This window comes from Alexandromys fortis, unplaced genomic scaffold (genome assembly GCF_014885135.2).
Source record: "Alexandromys fortis isolate MF-2015 unplaced genomic scaffold, M_Fortis_MF-2015_v1.1 scaffold_232, whole genome shotgun sequence".
NCBI classification, from domain to species: Eukaryota; Metazoa; Chordata; class Mammalia; order Rodentia; family Cricetidae; genus Alexandromys; species Alexandromys fortis.
In genome coordinates, this window is record NW_026068110.1 from 602,298 (window position 1) to 624,444 (window position 22,147).

The 22,147-nt window shown below is 48.7% G+C and overlaps 2 protein-coding genes across 7 annotated transcripts in view; one reads left to right on the forward strand and one right to left on the reverse strand.

Moving 5' to 3' along the window:
• The window catches only part of CUNH2orf76 (chromosome unknown C2orf76 homolog), a 67,642-nt gene extending 49,521 nt beyond the window's left edge, over nucleotides 1–18,121 (reverse strand). The window contains exon 1 of one of the 6 annotated variants that reach the window (XM_050124477.1): nucleotides 15,220–15,295. The gene's annotated coding sequence lies outside the window, so the exon portion shown is untranslated. Of the gene's footprint in view, nucleotides 1–9,779; nucleotides 10,007–15,219; nucleotides 15,325–16,739 lie in introns of those variants that run through there. The other 5 variants (XM_050124479.1, XM_050124481.1, XM_050124476.1 and 2 more) reach the window with 5 other exon arrangements.
• Dbi (diazepam binding inhibitor, acyl-CoA binding protein) lies at nucleotides 15,337–21,410 on the forward strand. The gene is made up of 4 exons (XM_050124482.1): nucleotides 15,337–15,490; nucleotides 16,463–16,580; nucleotides 19,405–19,467; nucleotides 21,159–21,410. Exons 1-4 carry the CDS (start codon nucleotides 15,482–15,484, stop codon nucleotides 21,230–21,232), a joined length of 264 nt encoding a protein of 87 aa, XP_049980439.1. The 5' UTR covers nucleotides 15,337–15,481; the 3' UTR covers nucleotides 21,233–21,410.
• The last annotated feature ends 737 nt before the right edge of the window (nucleotides 21,411–22,147 follow it).

Consider the following 22,147-nt stretch of genomic DNA (forward strand, 5'->3'; position numbering starts at 1 on the left):
AGAGAGAGAGAGAGAGAGAGAGAGAGAGAGAGAGAGAGAGAGAGAGAGAGAGAGAGGAGCGAGAGAGAGAGAGAGATTATGGTTGGAGGTCACCACAACATGAGGAGCTGTATTAAAGGGTCTCAGAATCAGGAAGTTTGAGAACCATGACCTAGAGTCTTTCCCGTGTGCATTCAAGACTACGATAGTTGGATGATTCCTGTGTTTAGTTGAGAAACCTCCGTACTGATTGCCGTGGTGGCTGCACCAGTTTGCACTGGCACTGGGAGTAGTAATGGCTCTTTTCCCACGCCCTCCCAGCTCTGCCAGCTATCTTCTTAGTAAGCACTGTGACTAAAGAGAGTTGGAATCTCAGTTTTTCTACCTTGTCTTCAGGCTTGGCAGCAAGTGCCTTGACCTGCTGAGCTATCTCCATGCCCCTGAGACAGAGTATTAGTGTGGCTTTAATCTACTTTCCCCAATGGCTAAGGATGTTGGCTAGTCTTTTCAAATATGTATTGGTTACATGTGTCTATTCTTTTGAGCACTATCTTTTCAGCTTTTTAGGACATTTATTAACCAGGTGATTTCCTTTTTCTGGTACTTTTTCTAGTCATTTGAATATTCTACATATCAGTCTCCTGTCTGATGTTGGTAAAAATGGTTTTTCTTTCAATTCTGTAGCCTTTGACATTTCCTCTGCTGTACTAAAAATTTGTTTCATCTTACCTGACAATTCTTAGGACGATCAGATGCCTACACCTGTATATTTTTTTGAAGTGCAATGTAGAGGAGGTCAGAGGCATCAGATCCCTGGAACTGGAGTTATAGGTCTTTATGAGTTGCCAGACATAGGTGCCGGGAACTGAACTCCGGTCCTCTGTGAGAGGGGCACATGCTCTTCACCGACCATCTCCCAAGCCCCTGCTCGTATCTCAGTGTTTTCCTCTAGCATTCTCTAAGTTTCAGGTCTTACATGGAGGTCTGTGCAAGGTTGAGAGCTGCGTGTTTGGTTTTACTGTCTTCCCTGTGAGATTCAGCTTGTCCAGTTTGTTGACAAGGCCGTCTTTAGCCAAAGCATGTATCTAACGCCTCTGTCAGAATTAAGTGGCTGTAGCTATGTGGGTTTACTTCTGGGTCCTCTATTCTATTCCTTTTGTCTATACGTCTGATTTTGGGTATGACTGGAATTTGAACAGGTACTTGGATGGAATTATTTTAAACCCTAAATCATTTTAGAGTTACATTTACACCATTAAACTGAGAATTACAAAACTTGGAATTTCCATTTGCTTTAAAGGTCGTAACCGTAGGGGAACGTCCAGCTTCCCAAGAAGGATGGTTTAGCTACAAACAAACAAATCATTTCCATATTACCATAAATGCTTAGCTTCCTCTATATTTAGAGATCAATATTATAAGTATAAAAGTTTACTATTTTAAGTTTTTAAATTTTATTTATTTTGGGGGTGGGTAGGGGTTGGGGAACGGCCTGCACGAGTCCATTCTCTCCTAACAATGACTCAGGGTTGGAATTAAGGTCACCAGGCTTAGCGGCAAGTACTTTTCCCTATAAGGCATCTCACTGGCTGTTTTCTCTGAAAATGAATTTGCCTTATAGGTGCAATTCTGCAATGGCTTCTTGTTTTCTTTAATCATTAGTGCATGCATGTAGGGGGTCGTGCCACACTGCACAAGTCAGGATCAGAAGAAAACCGTGGGATGGGTTTCAAGGATGGAGCTCACGTTGTCGGGCTTGCACAGCAAGGGCTTCAGGCTGAGTCATCGCAGCTGCCAGATGGGTAATGTCAGCTGCTAGTATATTAAGAAACATCCAGGAGGATAGCGGCACACCTGAGCATGTCTAGGAGACATGTGAAGAGGCCATTACATCACAGGACTCTGACCTGAGGAAAGGATTAGATGAACTCAGGGGACAATGCACAGTGGGAGGCAGGGAAAAGCAGTAGGTGAGGCCTGGCAGGAAGAAGTAGATTACTGGTAGGTAGCTTGTTTGTTGAGATTGTTTGCCTTGGCCTCTTTCTAAGTCCCCTTTCCTCCACTTGCTGTCCCATGGGACATAAGCCACTCAGCTAAATCCTCCTTGCCATGATGGACTGAGTTCTCTGCTGCACCCTCCCTGTATGAACGGACCGAGCCCTCTCTCTGCTGTACCCTCCCTCCCCGAATGAATGGACTGAGCCCTCTACCCTCCCCGTATGAATGGACTGAGCCCTCTCTCTCAGTATGAATGGACTGAGCCCTCTGCCCTCCCTGTATGAATGAATTGAGCCCTCTCTCCCCGTATGAATGGACTGAGCCCTCTACCCTCCCTGTATGAATGGACTGAGCCCTCTCTCCCTGTATGAATGGATTGAGCCCTCTACCCTCCCTGTATGAATGGACTGAGCCCTCTACCCTCCCTGAATGAATGGACTGAGCCCTCTCTCTGCTGCACCCTCTGAGTGAGGTCCTCTGAAACTGTGAGTCACAATAAACCTTCATCTTTGAACTTGTTTTCTTGGGTAATTTGGTCATGACAAAAAATTAACTAAGAGTGTAGCTTTGGTTCCTGTCCTGGAACTCACTCTGTAGACCAGACCACTCCAACTCACAGAGATCCGCCTGCCTCTGCCTCCCAAGTGCTGGGATTAAAGGCGTAGGCCACCACTGCCTGGCTTTGTAATTAGATATTTAATATATATTTATATATATAATATTTTGCTATGGTCTGCCCTCCTCCGACTCTTTCCAGATACTCCATTGGAGTTTTTTTTTAACCTTAGTATTCTGTTTAGATTATTATATCTTGTTTCTGTAGAATGTAAACAATAGTTGTAACATTTTCTAAACTGTGAAAAGGTGGGAGGGATATGTGTCGGCCATGAGGGAGCATCAAGACACACTGAATATGTGTGTTAAATTGTCAGAGAATAAATAAACCAAAAAAAAAATTAACTAAGAGTAACAAAACTAACACAAGATGACCATGTAGAAAATATGAAAACTGGACTGGAGAGATGGAAAAGTGACTTCCACACAAACATGAGGACTTGAGTTTAATCCCTAAGCCCCACACAGTAGAAGTAGAGAGCTAACTCCTCCAAGGTGTTCTCTGATCTTCACACACACTACGGTACGTGTGCCCTTCCACACACACACATATTAAAACAGAATCTAAAGCCAATAATAATAATTGATAATATAAAACTAAGGACTTAAAAACTAGGACCAAGTGACAATCAAATGACCATCTGAAAACTTCCTGCCTTTCCTTTGGTTTGCTTACATACTACAAACCAAGGCACCATTATTCTAGAAAGACTGCTGTGATCATATTTTACAGACAAAACTTTTAAGAAAAACACTTCTAACATTAATTCAAGAATGAGTGTAGCTGAGAAGATGGTGTCTTAGTCACTATTCTATTGCTGTGAAGAGACATTGTGACCATGAAAACTCTTATAAAGGAAAGCATTTAATTGGGGGCTGGCTTATAGCTCCAGAGGTGTGGCCGCCCATGGTCATCATGGCAGAAGGCATGACAGCGGGAGCACGGCAGCAGAGAGCATGGGGCACGGGGGGCGTGGCGGCAGGGGGCGTGGCAGCAGGGGGCGTGGCGGCAGGGGGCGTGGCAGCAGAGAGCATGGGGGGAGGGGGGCATGGCAGCAGAGAGCATGGGGCAGGGGGGCGTGGCGGCAGGGGGCGTGGCGGCAGGCAGGTGTGGTGCTGGAGAAGTAGCTAAGAGCTACATCCTGATCTGTAAGCCAAGAGACAGAGAAGGAGGGAAGGTGAGGGGAAGAGAGAGAGGAGGGAGAGGGAGGGTGGAGGGAGATGGGTGAGGGAAATAGGGGGAGGGGGAAGAAAAAGAGAGAGTGAGGAGAAGGAGGAAGAGGAAGGAGAATGAGAAGGTGAGGAACAGGGAAGAGGGGGAGGGAAAGAGATTGATTGGGCCTGGCATGAGCTTTTGATACACTTCCTCCACTAGGCCACACCTCCTCCAACCAGGCCACACTGTGATTTTCTCAAATAGTATCAAATGGTGACTAAACATTCAAATACATAAGCCTATGGGGGCCCTTCTTACTGAAATCACCACAGATGGCTTACAAGGTAAGAGCACATTGCCCTTGCAGAGAACTGAGTTCTGATTCCGACACTCACACTGGACAGCTTACAACTCTAGCTTCCAGGAATCCAACGTTGACACTCACATGCACAAACCCACACACAATAAATCTAAAATAAAAGAATGCTTTTAAAGTTTGGATCACTTTTAGATGAGTTTAAAAAAATAAAACCTTCCAGCTGTCAGTATTTAAGACATGGGAGGATCAAAATAACCCAGAGCGAACCTAACAGCTCCCCCGTCCCCATGCTGCTGACGCTTGTCACATGTGCCTCGGCAGCTGAGGATGGGTCATCACCAACACCAAACAAGGAAATAAGCACAGATTGCTGCTCACTCTCAAATCTATGACCTGCTGGAATCAACACCTACAGCTCCACACCTACAGCCTTGGCCACGACCTTCCCTTCATCTTGGGCAAATGTGCAAAACAATCACTTGTTTTCTGTGCTAGAGACATGTGAGACTTCGGAAATGATCCAAGGCAGCAGAGTTTTCCAGACTGGAGGGAAAGACTATTTCTGTGTCTCTTATGTCTCTCTGTCTCTCTCTTCCTCATGTGTCTGTCTGTCTGTCCATCTGTCTATGTGTCTACAAGGTTATTAGGGTGTCTTCCTCAATCACTCTCCACCTAAACTTAGAGTTCTACAGCTATGCCACAAACACATGTAAGGAAGAAGAGTGATCAGAACGTCAATATACAGGGAGTCTGAGAACACCTATGGTACAACAGACTGTCTGAGAGGGGGTGTGGGACGGCTGAGACAGCTGTCTGTTAGCTCTGTCAACTCCTCACAATCTAGAGTCACCTGGGAAGACAGTCTCATTGAAGGATTGTCTACACTGGGTTGGTCTGGGGGATTATCTTGATTATGTTCACTGGAATGGGAAGACCATTCCACTGTGGGTGACACCACTCCCTAGGTAGGGATGCTGTATCTCAGAGTGCAGAAGGTGAGCCGGACACTAGCATGCATGCCTTAGCTCGCTCTTCTTGGTTCTCGACTTTGTTTCTAGTTCCGGCCACCTTGACTTCCCCACAGTGATGCACTGTGACCTGGAACTGCGATCTAAAACAAACCTTTTCTCCACCAGTTGTTTTTCCCAAAGTATTTTAGCACTGCAATAAGACACAAAACTAAATCAACGGCTCCGTCCTTACAAGCATGAGGACATGAGTTCGATTCCAGAACCCATGTGAAAAGGCCAGGTGTGATGCTGTATCCTTATACTCACAGAGCTCAGGAGGTGGAACAGGCAGACTGCTGGAGCTTGCTGGCCAGTCTATAGGCAAGGTCCAGGGTGGTGAGAGACAATGTCTCAAAAAAGTAGAAATAGCCTAAGAAACAACACCCGAGTCTGTCCTCTAACTTATACACACACACACATATATATATATAGGCACAGGCACACCCACAGACACGTGTACTCATACACACACACACACACACACACTAAAATAAATGTTCAAAAACATTTTTTAAAGAAATGAGGCCTGTGCTGGGGAGATGACTCACTAGGAAAATGGCCAAAGCACAAGTGTGAGAACCTCAGTTCGACCCCAGCACCACACAAAAGCTGGCTATAGCCGGGCAGTGGTGGCGCACGCCTTTAATCCCAGCACTCAGGAGGCAGAGGCAGGGGGATCTCTGTGAGTTCGAGGCCAGCCTGGTCTACAAGAGCTAGTTCCAAGACAGGCTCCAAAGCTACAGAGAAACCCTGTCTCAAAAATGCAAAAAAAATAAAATAAAATAATATAAAAAATAAATAAATAAAGCTGGCTATTGTAGCAAATGCTGGCAACCCCAGCATTTGGGGAGTAGGGAGCAGAAACAAGATAATCTCTGGGGCTTAATGGTCAGCCAATTAGCCAAAAAGGTTAGCTCCCGGTTGAGACATGCACACAAATGTTCTTGGTGTGTATGTGTGTGTGTGGAGGCCAGAGGACATCTGTCCACTTCTGGTTCTCTCCCCACCCTGTGGGTCATGGGGATAGAATTCAGGATGCTGGACTTGGCAGCAACTGCCTTTACTCACTGAGCTGCCTCTTTTGATTCAATTCTGACACCATACAAACAGGAGCACAAGATTTGACCTCTGCCTTTACCATGTGTCTGTCGGCTTCCGTACTACGAAAGCACCCTTTGTGACAGTGACAACTGCTATCCAGAGGGTCAAGCACAAGCAAAGCTTCAGACACTCACTCTGCAATCACCCCACTCTACAGATGAGGAAAGAGGGATGGAGGAGTTAGAATCATTCGTCAATGTCTGACTTCCACCCAGAGCAGATGCTATGCTATACCAAGGACTCATCTAACAGGCTAGAAAGAACAGCTAGCGTCTCGGGGCGCCGGAGAGAGCACTGAGAAGAGGTAAATTCCAGCCGTCATTGGGCAACGCATGTGCCAGGAAGGGTGCTCTGTAAGACTATTTCTTTGGAATGCTCAAAAGTGTGCGCTTTAATAGGCTCTAAAGTTGAACCTGACCTCAGGTTTAGTGGACAAACCAGGAAGCGGCAAGCGGCTACCACCTGTGTTCTTTTTAATTTTCTTCTTTTCTAAGAATCCTGTGTGTGGTGGGGAGGCCATGCTATGGTACATACCTGAAGGTCAGAGGACAGACAACTTTTGTCCTCTGCTTCTACCCTGACTGAGACATGTTCCTGCTGCTTCCCCACTGCAGAGTCAGACTAATTGGCCTGTGAGCTTCTAGCAATTTTGCTGTTTCCCACCTTCATTAGAACTGGGATTACAGACACAGCATTACCACATCCAAGTTTATCATGGACTCTGGAGACTTGAACTCAGGTCTTCACCCTTGCAAGGCAAGCTCTTTACCCACTGAACCATCTCTGCAGCCCGCAGCCCGGATTCTTAAGATATGATGATGTTCTACCTTGTACCCAGCTTTCCAAGAGTCACGTTTGCACTAATGTGTCACTGGCGACAGTGGAAACTCAAGAGTCTTCACGGGGCTTTCAAGGTTCACACGAGGGAGCTGGGGAGGCAGCAAGATGGCTCAGCAGGTGAAAGCATTTGCAGCCAAGCCTGATGAGTCTGTGACCCGAATTCAACTCCAGGTGGAAGGAGAGAAGCTACTCTTGCAAGCTGACCTCTGACCTCCACATATGCCCACTCACATGCACAAACACAAAAACTAAATTAAAAGGACAAAAATAATCTAAGAAGGGGCTGGAGAGGTGGCTCAGTGGTAAGAACACTTTTGCTCTTGTAGTGGACATGGTTCGGTTCCCAGCACCCACATGGCAGCTCACAACCATCTGTAGCTCCAGCTCCTGGAGATCCCAATCCCTCTTCTGCCCTCCATGGGCACCAGGCATGCATATGTGCATGGACAAATGTGCAGGCACACTTAACATACATTTTAAAATGTTTAAATAATAATCTAAGAAGAAACAGAAGACTGGCAGGAGATACACATGTGCACTTTGTAGAAATAACTTTAAGTTTTATTTACTGTTTTGTTTTTTGGGAGGAGGCTGTCGTGTCTGGTTATTTGAGACAGAGTCTAGCTATGTCGCCCAGTCAAACCTCAAACTTGAAGTCTTGCTGCTTCACTCTCCCAGTGCTGGGACCACAGGTGTGCCCCTCCAGGCCTGGTGAAAACAAGGTCCGAGGGCTGCAGAGACGACTAGGTGGTAAGAGCGCTGCTTTTCCAGAGGACCTGAGTTCAGTTACCAGTGCCCACACTGGTCAGCTCAGAACTGCCTGTTACCCCAGATCCAGGACATCCGACCCCTTTTCTGGCCATGGGTGTCCCCATGCACATGCACACTCATGCAAAGACACATGCAGACATACATAAATAAAAATACTATTTTTTAAAGATTAAATTTAAAGATTAAAATTTATATATTATGTACACATTATTGTGCCTGTATGCATGCCTATATGCCAGAAGAGGATACCAGATCTCATGACAGATGGTTGTGAGCCACCATATGGTTGCTAGGAATTGAACTCAGGACCTTTGGAAGAACAGCCAGTGCTCTTAACAACTGAGCCATCTCTCCAGCCCCCGCCCCATAAAAATAAGTCTTAATAATGAGCTTCAAGTGGTGCCGTTCAACATGAAGATGGGTGATGTGCTTTTCCGTATACTTCAACTCCTGATGATTCATATACAAAACAGAGCTAAAACTCTGAAACATGGAAGGAGGGAGGCGGGCAAGCTAGAGACCCGGGGCATAGGTGGTGTGGACTAGTTTCCTGGGGCTTCTTGGGTCTCAAACTCATTGCTTAACAACTCGCCAACCTCAGAAATGTCAACAATGAAGAAACCATGTGGCTCTGCTCCAGTAGAGACCACAGGAGACTGTGACCCTACCTCTACCTGGACCAGCAGCACCCGAGGGATGCTGAAAGTCCCATCCGCACCAGGCCTGTCAGAGGAGGTAGGGAGCTGGGCCACAGTGCATCCTGCTCTATCTTCCCCACGGCAATGAGGCCACTTGGGGAATCTCCAACTTTACCCCATCACTGGAGACATGCATTCCTTCCTCTCCACAGAGGGCAGTGTAAGGTAGACCTACTGGAGGGCCAGCATTGTCCCCACATCCACTGTAGGAAGGCCAGCCTCCTAGACCATCTCAACATCCATGGAAGACAGGCCATAAGCAGAGCAAGGCATTCCTGTCCCTGACAGCAAGGTGGCTGCAGAGGTCCTTGGGAGAGCCAGATGCCCTGCCTCACCTCAGCTGTTACCAAGAACAGAACTTTCCCTCCATCTACTAATAACAGGTCAGCGAGCCCCTTCGTCTGTCAGAGTGCGGCATCAAAGAAAGGCACTAAGGTGGGGTTAGAGAAACGTCTCAGCTGGAGAAGTCTTGCAAGCAGATGGACCTTAAATAAAGACCCAAATCCCCAGATCCTGTGTTTAAAAAATGCCCCGGGCATGGTAGCAAACACGCATAATCCAGCACTGGGGAGGCAGAGCCAAGCAGATCCCTGACATTCACTGGCCAGCAGCCTAGCCTACACAGGGAGCTCCAGTCCAGGAAGAGATTTTGTCACAAAAACAAGGTGGGACCATTGAGGTGAGTGAGCAGGAAAAAGTCCCAGAGCCCAGATGAAATAATCCCCGCACTCCCACGGTGAGAGACAAGAGGCAGCGGCGGAAGCTTGGGGGCCTAGCTAGCCTGAAACACAGAGCAGTATGAGAAGAGAGACGCTGCCTTTAGAAGGTGGGAGATAAACACGTACACATTCACACACACTCACACACACTCACACACACACGGAGATAAACCTAGCCCTGAAAGCCGTCCTTTAAACACGTACACACTCACACACACTCACACACACGGAGATGATAAACCTAGCCCTGAAAGCCGTCCTTTAAACACGTACACTGTCACACACACTCACACGCACGCACTTATAAACAATAAAAGTGGGGCTGGAGAGATGGCTCAGTGGTTAAGAGAACTTGCTGCTCTTCCAGAAGACCTGGGTTTGATTCCCAGCACCCACATCAGACAGCTCTAGCCGCAAGGTGAACCAGTATCCTCTTCTGGCCCCCGTGGACACCTGCACAGACACGGCATACGCTCACACAGACACACATATACATACAGTTAAAAATAAATAATCTTTTAGGAATGTGCAAAAGTAATGAAAATAATAAAATTAATAAAAGATAGATTGTACCTGAGGAATACCATCTGAGGTTGTCCCCTGGCCTTCACACATAAGTGCACATGCACACACAAACACGCGTGTATGCACAAAGGCACTAAGACAGGCTACGTAGCCGAGGATGACTTAGAACATGTGATCCTTGCCTTTCTCCCGGCGAAGGGAGGACACTCTCTATAGTCTTCCACCGCCCTCTTGGGGAATCAATGCTGTCACCCTGGACACCACCATCATGCTGCCTGGAAACAGAGAAGGTGAGGATGGGAGAGGACGACACCAAGCGTGTGCCACACACACTCTCCTCTCACACCCGCCTCCATGTAGTTACTCTCAATGTGCGCATCTGGGGAAAGGCAAAGGAGAGAACTGTCCAGAGCTCCGCTGGGAAGTCTCTTTCTGCAGCTGTGGGAATGCCACGCTCACCTGCCCACCCCTCTCTGGGCTCTTCCTCGGCCGGCCCTTCTCCTCACTCCTATCCAAGATGCACGTCCCAATCCCTTTAAAAACACTCTACTCCCCACCCAGCTCTGCTGGAGCCTGGCCAGGAGTCACATTCAAGAGAATGGAAACCAAGTACCATGCTAACTGGCCGTGTGGGATCGCCCTGGCCTTCCACAAAAGCTCTTGCCACAGTAGTTTCTTCTTAACTCTTTTCTTAATGATTGGGTTACTTCTAGAAATTAGAGGTTTCCCTTATAGCCAGAAACTTAATCTTAAACCAATCCTCACACTCACTGGGAGGGAATAATTTTCACCTGTTCATGTGCCTTGCCAATCTGGTTTAAACTAACAGTAACGGAAAAGTGTGGATACAGAAACAAAGAAATTGACCTCAAAGGTGCCTGAGAAACCCTCCCTGCCAGCTAGTTTGTGCAGTGCCAGAAGGTGCAAGGCAAATTGCTGCGTGAGAAAAGACAGACCTCAGTGGTCTTATCCAGTGTTGGATCCTGCATGCTACAACAATGGCCTGCCTGGCAAAATACGCCCATGGGTCACACAGCGGCATGCCAGTTACAGGGTAACCAGCTGCAGTTTCTGCTGTGCTATAAGGCCTGCTTCAGAACAGGAATTTCATACCTCGCAAACCTGGTCAAGCTAACTAAGCCGAGAGCAAGGGAAGCCTGGGACAGTCAGAACGACGCCTCAGATCCACATCCACAAGAATGAGCTGCAGCGTTGACAACAGCTATTGACCAGCTGACAAGTTGGCTGTGACAGGCTCCTCATTCTCCCTAAGCCCTCTGCTTCCAAAGCTGGGAACGCCACCAAAACACTGCACAGGCCTGGGGCACGGTTCATCTGCTTTGTTCCAGCCCATGGGCTCATCGTCAGCTCTACCGAATTCAGCTGTTTCTAAGTGGGCAGCTAACTAAAGGGAACTTCTTGATTTTTTTGTTGTTGTTGCTGTTGCTAGTCTTTGCTGGTATCTATGTGTGTCTGTGTGATGCATCCCTTTGGGTGTGGGAGCATGTATGCGTGCTCCTGGGGGAGGGCAGAGGCTGACATTGCGTGTCTTCCACAACTGCTGTCCATCTTTTATTTTGAGACAGGGTCTCTCGCTGAACCCAGAGCTCACCAATAGGCTAGAATGGCCACCTAGATAGCTCCTGGGATCTGCCTATATCTCCTTCCTCAGTGCAGAAAATACATTTTATCAATTAGTCGGGGCTGAAGTCTTAATTCAGGTCGCTGTGTTTGCAAAGTTGACACTTTACCAACTGAACCATGGCCCCAAGTCCTTTTTGTTTGCTTTCTCAGACAAATGTGGAGCCCAGACTCACTCAACTCTCATGGATGCTCCTGCGTTAGCTGCCCCCAGTCCTGGGATGGCAGTCTGTGCCATTGAGGCTAACCAGAGGCAGCACAGTCACCAGAGAAAGGCACTGTGCTCCGTCAATAAGTATTTGTCGACTTCCTAGGAAGAGCAAGCATCGAGACGCGGCAGTGGCCAGCGCGTGGTGACTCCACCCTCCTTAGTTCCGGTACAGGTGAGAGCAGATGGCAGAAAAATAGAAATAAAAACCGTGAAAGCTGCTCGGGAGTCAACGATTTCTCAGCATTATGAAAAGCAATGACCTTTTCTAGTCTTGTAGAAATACATTTTTAAAAATTCGTATGACTTACCACAAATACATCAAGCAGTATATCCTCAATGTATTTATTATTGTAAGTGTGTGCAAGAATCGTGTGCATGAGTGCAGGTCCATGTATGCCACAGCACATATGTGGCAGTCAGAGGACAATTTGGTGGACTCGGTTCTGTCCCCGCCTTCATACAGGTTCTGAGGGCTGGAGCCAGGCTGTCAGGACTACGTGGCAAATGCTCTCCCAGCTGGGCCATCTCGCCAGCTCCTGAAGCTTATTTTACAAATTAAATCCCAACGGCTGAGAAGCCTCAGTCAGGAAAGTGCTTGCCACACAAGCATGGGAACCTTGAGTTCAGTTTCCACAAACCATGTAAAACATGTAGGCATGGTGGCATGTGCTTACTGTTAGCATCCAGACGAACCTGGCCCTGCGCCCATGAGAACTTCCAGAGTGTGTCATGCCCTGCTTCACATCTGTGTGCAGGGCAGGCAGTACCCTGACTCCGCCTACTTCTCTCCTCTTCTTCCTCTTCCTCTCTCTGCATCTCTCTGCCTTTCTCTCCCCCTTCCCCCCCCTTATCTGAATAAAACTCTCCACTTAAAATCTGTCCATATGGTGTATCTGTCTCTCATCCTCCGTGGCCTCTCACCCCCAGGGTTTGGACTCACCCGCAGAATCCTACCACATATAATCCCTGTGCTGGGGAGACCAAACAGAAGGACCCCTAGGGCTCACTGGCCCAGCCAGTCTAACCTACTTGGTGAGTTTCAGGACAAGGAGAGACAGGACACTTTCTCAAAACCAACTGGGAGGCACCTGAGGAATTACAGTCAGTTTTTCTATGGCCTCCAAATGCCACCCCAATTCCCTGGGGCAGAAGCACTAAGGGCGGAGCTTTTGGTGGCACGTCCCTAGATGACCCAACACAAAGTCACTGAGCAGCAAGGCAAGGGTCAGAAAGATGCGGAAAAACATGCCTTCGGTTACCCTGAAACATAGCCTAGGGAGACTCTACAACAAGGAGAAGCATCCTTCCTTCTCTGGCTCCAGATGGCTTAGCACCCACAGCCCTTCAGCAGGTCTGCCACCCACTTGAAACTGTTGTTGTACCCTCCTCTGGAACCATGACATGGAATTAAGAAAGTGAATCATGTCCCTAACAAGCAACCAACTAATCGTCTTGAACTGCAGACTGTCACAAGGAAGAGCACTTCTACTGATCTCCTGCCTGCATCTGAGCCCAAGCAAAGCTCCATGGTGCCAACTGAGCTTTCAAAGGTGGCAAGAAAAGTCACAGTAAGGAATACAAGTCTACCATAGCTATTCACCTGGGCCTTCATGGGGTGGGGTCCCCTAAATCACCACGCATTGTTTATCAGACACAGGCAATTTCTCCAAATTTAATTCCAAAATTTTGTTACACAAACTGACAAACCTGGATGCCTTCCCTGCAATTTAGTTTCTCCTTCCCAGAAGATGACTCAGAGGCTAAGAGCACAGGCTGCTCTTCCAGAGGTCCTGAGTTCAATTCCCAGCAACCACATGGTGGCTCACAACCATCTATAATGAGATCTGGTGCCCTCTTCTGGTGCACAGGCAGAACACTGTATACATCATAAATACATCTTTTAAAAAAAATCTCAGCCAGGTGGTGGTAGAGAATGCCTTTAATCCCAGCACTCTGTGAATTAGAGGCCCGCTCCCTTTACAAAGCGGGTTCCAGGAAAGACTCTATAAAGTTATCAAGAAACCCCCTGTCAAAAAAAAAAAAAAAAAAAAAAAAACTCCTTCTCAAACATTCCACAAAAACCTGGCTGATGCTGTTGGTGACACCTGAAAGCTTGCTTGGGCTTAAGTTTTCTACTCTGCAGGGCTGGGAATCCCACACACAACCTCAAATATTCTAGGCAGACACTATCCAGCACTGAACAGCCCGAGCCCTCCCTTTGTACACACTACAGTAGTGACGGGAGGGGGGGGGCAGAAAGGGTGGCGATCTGTGGTCCAGGTCCCTTGCCACACATTAGGAGATTGATGAGGGACAATTTCCCTTTTGAGATTACCTCTAGGGAGTTTTCTATCACCTCTCTCTTCCTCGGTATCCAATGACAGAAATTTCTCCTTTTGGCCTACTAAATTCTCCCACCCACTGTGCTGCCTCCCCCTCCTCCCACTGAGCTAAGTTTCCCATAAGACACCTGTGCACTCCATTGCTTCCATCTCCATCAGAATGATCCCTGCATCCCCAGAAAGACCAGCCTACCTTTCTTAGTTCTCCAGCTTAGGCCCTTTTTATTCCCTCATTCCCTGCATTTTTCCTTTTCTTCATAAGCTATCTCTGCTTCTAGGTCTAACCGCGTGTCTCTTGGGGCAGTCCTTTGCCCTGAGACATCTGTGCTCAGCATTGAAAGCGCTCTGAACCCAGGGCCCTACTGAGGACTTCCCCACTGTTTCTCTAACCTCCAAGCCTAGTTAAAAGCCTCTTTTCCTCCATCTCCTTTCCTTCTAGGGGATGTGAGCATTTTCAGCTGGTGTCTTTTATCTCAATCCTCAATGAAATTGCCTTCAAGCTTCCTTCTGAGTCAGTTTTAAATTGCTGTTAATGAGACTAAGAACTCAAAGGGGACCCGCTGTTGACCCCTGATCTCTGATAGAATGTTCCTGCCCTCACTTGCAAGGCTTGCTCAAACTGTATCTTCTCTCCACCGCCCTCCGCCCCAAACACACACCAGTTAAAACTTTCAACTCTTTTTTTTAAAACGTCTATAATTTACTATGCCAACTATTAACCCATAGTAAGAAGCTCCAAGGTTGCAGAGATTTATCTGCCCTCTGCTGCGTGCCCAAGGTCTAGAAGCCTGAACTCATCAGGCCAAGTGTTTAAAAAACATTTGAGAAGAAAAGTTATTCACTTAACAAGGGCTTGTTGGGCACCTCTTTCCCTGCAAAAGACATCACACTGCCTCCCGCCTTCAGAAAGCACTGAGAGGACACTGGATCGTGTTAGGGGTGCAGGACTGAAAACTACGGACAATGTGCACAGGTCAAAGAGTGTGCCCAACCGTTCAGAAGAAAAGGCTTGAGCATGGGCTTGATCCAACGGGTCACTGACGGGCAGAGCGCCAAAGGTTTCCTAGATTCCCTTAAAGGTGCCGCGACATTCCACTTTCCAGGCGGAGAAGTTACTAAACCAGAGATGCAAATTCCGGCCTCTTCCCAACCGTCTTGATATTTAAAGAGAAAGAATCATACTAATTTCTACTTTCCTGCAGCAGCACCCCATTCCACGCGACCTCTGCACAACCGCCCTCACCCCCAATGCTCCCCATGCCGCCCCAGCCCAAAAACCCGAAATGCTTCCCACCTGCTCCCGGCGTGCCCCGCGGTTCCTCCCCACGCGTGCGCAATAAACTCCCTCTTGAGTACGGGAGGGGCTGGAGCTCCGGCCTAGGATGGACACGCCCCCGAAAGCAGATCCGACTTCTGATTGGCTGCAGGCGCTCGCCCGAGCTCGGTAGGAACGCAGGGACAGAGCTTTTAAAGGCGCTACCGGTGCACGCAAGAACTTGAGGACTGCCTGTCTGCACTTGCTCCCGCGCTTTCGCCATCCAGGTCACCTCGCCAGCATGTCTCAGGTACTGCGCGTGCCCTGCCGGGCTGCGAAGGTGCAGTGGTTTTGGGGAAATCAGTTCGCCGGGAACCCCGCGGGGTATCTTTCCCCCAACCACCCCTCCTCCCGGATGCTAGGCTTCTGTTCTGGGATCCGAGCCCAGCTCATAGCCTGGGGAGCGGAACTTTTTCCCTTGCAGATTTCTGAAACTGCCACCCACGCCGGAACTGCTGGAGAGTTGCGGGTGGGCTGGACTCCCGAGTGAAGCAGGCACAGGGTCCTCGAAAGAAAGATGGGGCAAAGAGAGGATGAAGGGCAGAGAAGATTGAATCTCATACTGGGAAGGACCGGAGTGGAACAGTGGGGCACTCGTGGAGGCCCTGACTGGGGAACCTGGAGGTCGGGGGGCAGTAATTAACCTTGTGCCTGGCTTGCCCTTCTACAGAAGAGATGCGACTAGATGAGGTGGCCCCGAAGCCTTTTCCTTCCCTGTTTTGGGACCCCTGTCCGGGACCGATTCCCTGGAGCGTGATTCCTGGCTCCTCCCACTTGCTTGTCCCTAATCTGGGCACTGGGACAGAGGTCACCGCTGAACTCCAGGCCCCAGTAGGAAGGGACCAGTGGGCGCCTGACCCTGGATTCCACTGCATTCATGGCCTGAACCCTGATCGACTGTTTTCATCACTCCACGTTTCCCCTCAATGCCCCGTCTATCTCCGCTGATTATAGGGGGAACCCCCAGCAATTGCTGGATTTGAGCCAGCGGTGGTCAGGCAGTTGGGCAGAAAAAAATTTAAGGGCTTGTACTTCCACTGTAAGTCAAGTCTATTCCCGGCTCTTGACACAGTGCTGTAACTGCACAAGCGGACAGGTGGGCCTTTGCCGAATCTTGGTGCCAGCAGAGTTTGCGAGGAGTGTTGCCTTCCCTCCCCCCACACCCCTAGACCGCTCCCTCTCAGATATCCACCCCCATCCCGTTCCTCTCCCTCTCTCCCAGGCTGAATTCGACAAAGCTGCCGAGGAGGTGAAGCGCCTCAAGACTCAGCCAAGTGATGAAGAGATGCTTTTCATATACAGCCACTTCAAACAAGCCACCGTGGGCGACGTAAATACAGGTATGCCCAGCTTCTCATCAGAGCAGGCCGAGTCGGCTCGGCAGCCCAGGAGTCTGAGAAGCTTACTTTCCAACCGCCGGAGGCCCTAAGATCAAAGCTGGGAGGTCCACCTGCAAGACCCTCTTCCTAAACTTCAGTCTGGTTTTGGAAGGACTTTACCTATTTCAGCATCTACTGTGAAGGAAGCAAAGGTCCCAGACAGGAAGCTTGCTCTAAGCCCTCTTGCTCAGCGGTAGCTTTATTGAGCCTACTGTTCCCATTAGGTGAACAGGGTCATCGAGCACTTGGCAGCCACCCCAAAGCCTAATAGATGAGCAGTTGGAAGTGGTGCTGGCCAAAGTCTGCACCTTCTAGATGACTTTTCCCCCTCTAAGGATCTTGGTGCAGACTTTTGTGCAGGGCCGGAGCATGTGTATGTGGGAGCCAGAGGACAGCCTGGAGTAGTGTTTCCACAGGCACCGTCCACCTCCCCCAGGGATCTGCCTGTCTCTACCTCTCCAGCACTGAGATTATAACACAGTCTGCCTTGTGGCCCCCTACCCCACCCCATTTTTTTTCCACATTACTTCTGGGACTGGAACTCAAGTCCTTATACTTGCAAGCTAAGCCCTTTGTTGGCTGACCTATCTCTGTAGCCCTTTGGTACAGATTTTGAAGCTATGTTATGGATTACCTTGGTCTATAATATTGTTTCTGCCGCTGCCTTGGGCTGTGTCCTGAGAGAGCAACACAGTGTGTTCTAGCAAGAACTCATGAGGGCATAGAAGGGAGTGTACCCCTCAGCCACCCACCAAGTGTGGCCTCCAGTTCCACTGGGCTGGAGTGGCAGGCCAAGCAGGTCAGAGCAGAGAGCTTATGAGCATCCAGGAAGAAGATAACGGGAAGCCGGGCTGCTTTGCTGCCAGATAGTATTTTGTCACAGCCTGGCCTCTGGCCAGCCTAGAGGTACTTGAGCATCAGACTGGCTTGGAATCTATCACTCCCTGAACAGGAAACTGTTGTCTCTTTTCGGCTGCACTGTTCACTACAGCGAAGACTAGCAACTTGTGGCTATCCAAGTTTTAGCTGCAAATGGTTTTACCTAAGCAATGCGCAGAACAGTCTGTAGCTGCGTGAGCTGTGTTTCAAGGGCTCGGTAGCCACGTGGCGCAAGTGGCTTCTGAGTGAAGTGTTGGGAGGACCAGCGAGACGGCTAGCAGGCAAAGTCTTGCTGCCACACCTGGTGAAAGAACTAACTCCCAAAAGTTCTCCTCTGGCATCGCATACACGTGCAGCCCAATATAAACATGCACTAACTGAATGTGGCCAATATACATGCCCACCGAGGGCGTCTTCCTCTGGGATGGTGAGGGTACCTTCGTAGGCATAGTCCTGTAAGGTTCCCAGGACTTTTTCCTCAGACTCTGTGCCCCAAGCTGTACGCTCAGCAGTTTCTGCTCTTAGCAATGAAATCGCTCCCCAGGAAGGATGGTGGGAGGTCTTCTCTCCCAAACCCAGATGCTCTGGAAGAAGCCTGGTCTTCATTAAGAAAAAAACAACAACAACAACAACAACAACAACAACAACAAAACCCTACAAACAACAGAGTTCAGCAGTGTGGTGGGGAAATAGGGCCAGGTGGTAAAGCCGCTGAGCGGCAGGTGGAATCTAATAGTGTTTCTTTTCAGAATTGTCTTTGGGATTTGTTGTTGTTGCTTTATCGTCGTGTGCATTGGTATGTTACCGGCATGTCTGTCTGTGTGATGACGCCAGATCCCCTGGACCTGGAGTTACAGACAGCTATGAGCAGCCACGTGGGTGCTGGGTTCTCTTTAAACACCGAGCTATCTCTCCAGCCCCCTTTTTTTCCCCAGAGTTTTTTAATTCTGAACCATGTGAATGGATGTCCGTTTGATTTGATTAAAGTACAGGTATAGTTTGGTTTGAGAATTTTTTGGTCTTTTTTTTTTTTTCTTCTCCTCTGTTTTGTTTAAGACAGAATCTCATGTAGCCCAGGCTGACCCAAATTTACTATGTGGCCAAAATAAAATGACCTTGAAGTTCTGATCTTCTGGCTTCCACCTTACAGATGTGAATCACCAGGCCTGGTTTATCTGGTCCTGGGGATGTGGAGACCAGGGTTTGGGGCATCCGGGCAAGCACTCTGCCAACGGAGCCATATCGCTAGCCTTTTTACTATTTAATATTTTTCTGGTTTTGAAACAGAATCTCACTAAGCCACCCAGTCTGGCTTTAAGCTCTCTCTGTAGACCAGGTAGGCCTTGAACTTCCGATCCTCATGCCCCAGCTCCTGGTATCACAAGTGTGTACCACCATGCCCTATTTACAGGGTGCTGGAGTTCTTCAGGGCGTTGTGCACGCTAGGGAACTACCTACAGCTACGCCTCATCCTCAGCCCCAAAGATAGTCTTATTTTTAAAGTAAAACTTCGGGTTTTAAACATTTAACTTACAGTACAGCAAAAAAAAATTAAGAACATTTTTAGCCTGTTTTTTCTCTATTTTAAATTTGAGTTACTATAAACCCATCTGGGTTTCTTATGCTAGAACCCTCTGTGTGAGACACTGGGAGTATATGCATCAAAAGAATATCTTAGTGCTGAGAAGTGATAGCACCACCTTTAATCCCAGCACACAGGAAGCAGAAGTAGGCAGATCTGTGAGTTCAAGTCCAGCCTGATCTACAGAGTGAGTTGCAGCACAGTCAGAGCCGGGGAAACCCTATAGGGGCAGGAATGATGTCTTGCTTTGCATGGGAAAGAAGCTGATAAAGCTCTCCATTAGAACTTGTAACAAATCTCCTGTCTGCCCTTCCCTTGTTGCAGATCGGCCAGGGCTTTTGGACCTCAAAGGCAAGGCCAAGTGGGATTCCTGGAATAAGCTGAAAGGTAACTTGTTCTGATCGATCTCGCTCCCTTGTGAGGCTGGCCGTTGAAGATCCTCAGTTCTGGAGTGGGGAGGACAAAGGTCAGGAAGCACACATTGGAAGCCAGCCCAGACAAGCCTAGCATGGGGAAAACTAGGCCATCTCCTTCCCTCCTTTTCTAAGAGCTTTGAATCTGAGCAGATGTGTTATCTGGAGGGGAAGGACTTGGGGACCAGCCACTGAGAAGTAGGCCAGGGAGTGACATTGTTGACATGGTCTTTGGATGTCTATTGAGTAAAGAGAGTTCTCTCGTCCACGCCTCTATCTCCCCAACAAGGCCAGGAGGTGACCCCTTAGCCAAGTGGCCATTCCCCAGTTCCCTTTCAGCTAGAAGGGCACATGAGAAAAGGGGATGAGGTAATGCATGGCCAGTGAATGGAACGATTATTCACTGAGAGCACAGGCATCTAAGAGGTGTCCAGGCTCCACTAAATCACGTGTTCCCACGGCAGCAAGCCCCAAGAGCTGGCACCAGAGTTGTGGCAGCTTTCATACCCTCGCCATCCAGTTGCTGAATAGGCCTCTGTTCTCACAGAGAGAAAGGCATGGGCTCAGGAAGGGCCCAGCACACTGAAATGCCCTGCCAGGGCCATGAGGGTCTGGCTGTCCATCTTCCACACTGTTTTCAGGCCCTGGAAACCCGGGTGCTTCACAACAAGCTTTCTCAGTCCCCGAGGACTTCTCATTACCCCGGGGGATCTAGGAAACCCAGTATGGCCGTCCCGTGGGGTGTATCCATTGTCCTTTATGCCGTGACCAGGGGACAAAGATTTGTCTCATTCCTTTCCAAGAGCCAACCGCTCTTCCTCAGTCTTCACCTCTTCTCCCAGCTTCTCTTTGTGGGGGCAGAGGGTTAGAGGGGGACTGGCTCGGAAAGCCAGCAGCGTAGCCCTGGGAGATAAGAATCCAAAACAGGTCGTCCATAAAGCTGAAGTCAAACAGTAGATAAGCAGCACCAGCAGAGTCACTGCAGGGATACTTTCCTGCCTGTCTAGAAGGCTAAGGTCCTCACTGCCTGTGGCCCCATCAGGCAAGAGCTGGGTACATCATGAAGCAGACCTCATCCCCTGGAGTGCTGTGTGTCTAGTCCTCGGGCCATCTCTGAGGTATAAGGACTGTGCTGTGTGTGTAAGAAGTAACTCCCAAATATGAAACTGGGATTGCTGCAAGTGTGTCCAACCTGTGGCCCATCACATGGGGAGATCATGTAGAGATGGTTAATTGATTAAGAGCACTTGCTGCTCCTACAGAGGACTTGGATTTGGGTCCCCAAAACCACAAGTGGCTCACAACTACCTATAACTCCAGTTCTAAGAGATCTGACTCCCTCGTCTCACTTCCTCAGGCACCCGCATGCATTGGTGCACATACATATATATTCAGGGACATATGCGAACTAATAAATAAATAAATGATAGACAGATTTTTTTAAGTAAATAGAGAACCGTGGAGAAGACACTTGACATGTAACAGTGACCTCCACTTGCACACGTGAACATCCGCTGGCAAATACAGACACATACATGCATATTACACCCAGCTGCACAAATACGGCACACAGAGTTTTTAAAAAGCCAAGGCTGCACAGCCCCACCAGCTCAGTGTCTTTCAGCAGACTGCTTCCCTGATGTAACTCTCACCGGTTCCTTCCAGGAACTTCCAAGGAAAGCGCCATGAAAACCTACGTGGAGAAAGTGGAAGAGCTAAAGAAGAAATACGGGATATAGAAGACCAGATTTGGTGGCCAGCCGCACGTGTGACCTGTGAGGACATAATGCCTTGTTTTTTTTTCTAATGTAGATGATATGGCTCTGATAAATTAGGGCCAGAATTAATCGCTGATCCTTCTCCCTGTGTAGTTTATACCTGAAATCAATTAAAAGTACATTTGTTACTTTATCTCTTTAGGCGCCTGGGCTCTTGCCTTCTGTGTGTGTGGGTGGGTGGGAGCACAACGGCACACAAGTGTAGGTCAGAGGAAAATGCCAGAGTTGGTTCTCTCCTCCTACCATGTAGGTCCCAGGGATCAAACTCAGGTCGCCAGATGTGCTTTGGAGCTGGGGTGTAGCTCGGTTTGGGAGAGTGCCGCCTAGCATGTACAAACCCATGGGTTCAGTTCCCCAGCCAGCACTGCACCAAAAAAATCAGGCATGGTTGTGCACACCTGTAATCCCAGCACTCAGGAGGTAGATCAGGCCTATCAGAAATTCAAAGCCATCTCTTGGTGACAGAGCAAATTTGAGACCAGCCTGGGCTACATGAGACCCTGAGTCATAAAAACCAAATAAAATTAAAAATACAAGAAGATGTGTTCTTGAAGCCCTTCTGCCCTCTTTCTCTACCTGGATGGAATGTGAGGGGTGGTCATGCTCGGTCCCATGTGTGGACAGCCACAGTGAGGGATGGGGTTGTACAAGTGGTGGAAGTGGTATTTCTTCCCCTGCTCCCAGCCACCTTAGATCAGGTGAGCTGGCAGGGACCTGCGCCTCCAGATGTTCTAAGAGCCCCATCGCAGGGCCACCCTCAGGTTCTAAGGAAGGCAGGATTGACGGTGTTTGAATTTGTCTGGGTCCAGAGCAATTGAGCAAGAGCGGGAGCACCCTTGGGAACAGGATGCTCCTGGTCTGAGGTCTCCAAGGGTT

Excerpts from the sequence above, each read along its gene's own strand:
- Dbi (XM_050124482.1), top strand. Across the intron at positions 16,581-19,404 it reads CGTGGGCGACGTAAATACAG|ATCGGCCAGGGCTTTTGGAC; the intron begins GTATGCCCAGCT and ends CCCTTGTTGCAG. Across the intron at positions 19,468-21,158 it reads TTCCTGGAATAAGCTGAAAG|GAACTTCCAAGGAAAGCGCC; the intron begins GTAACTTGTTCT and ends GGTTCCTTCCAG.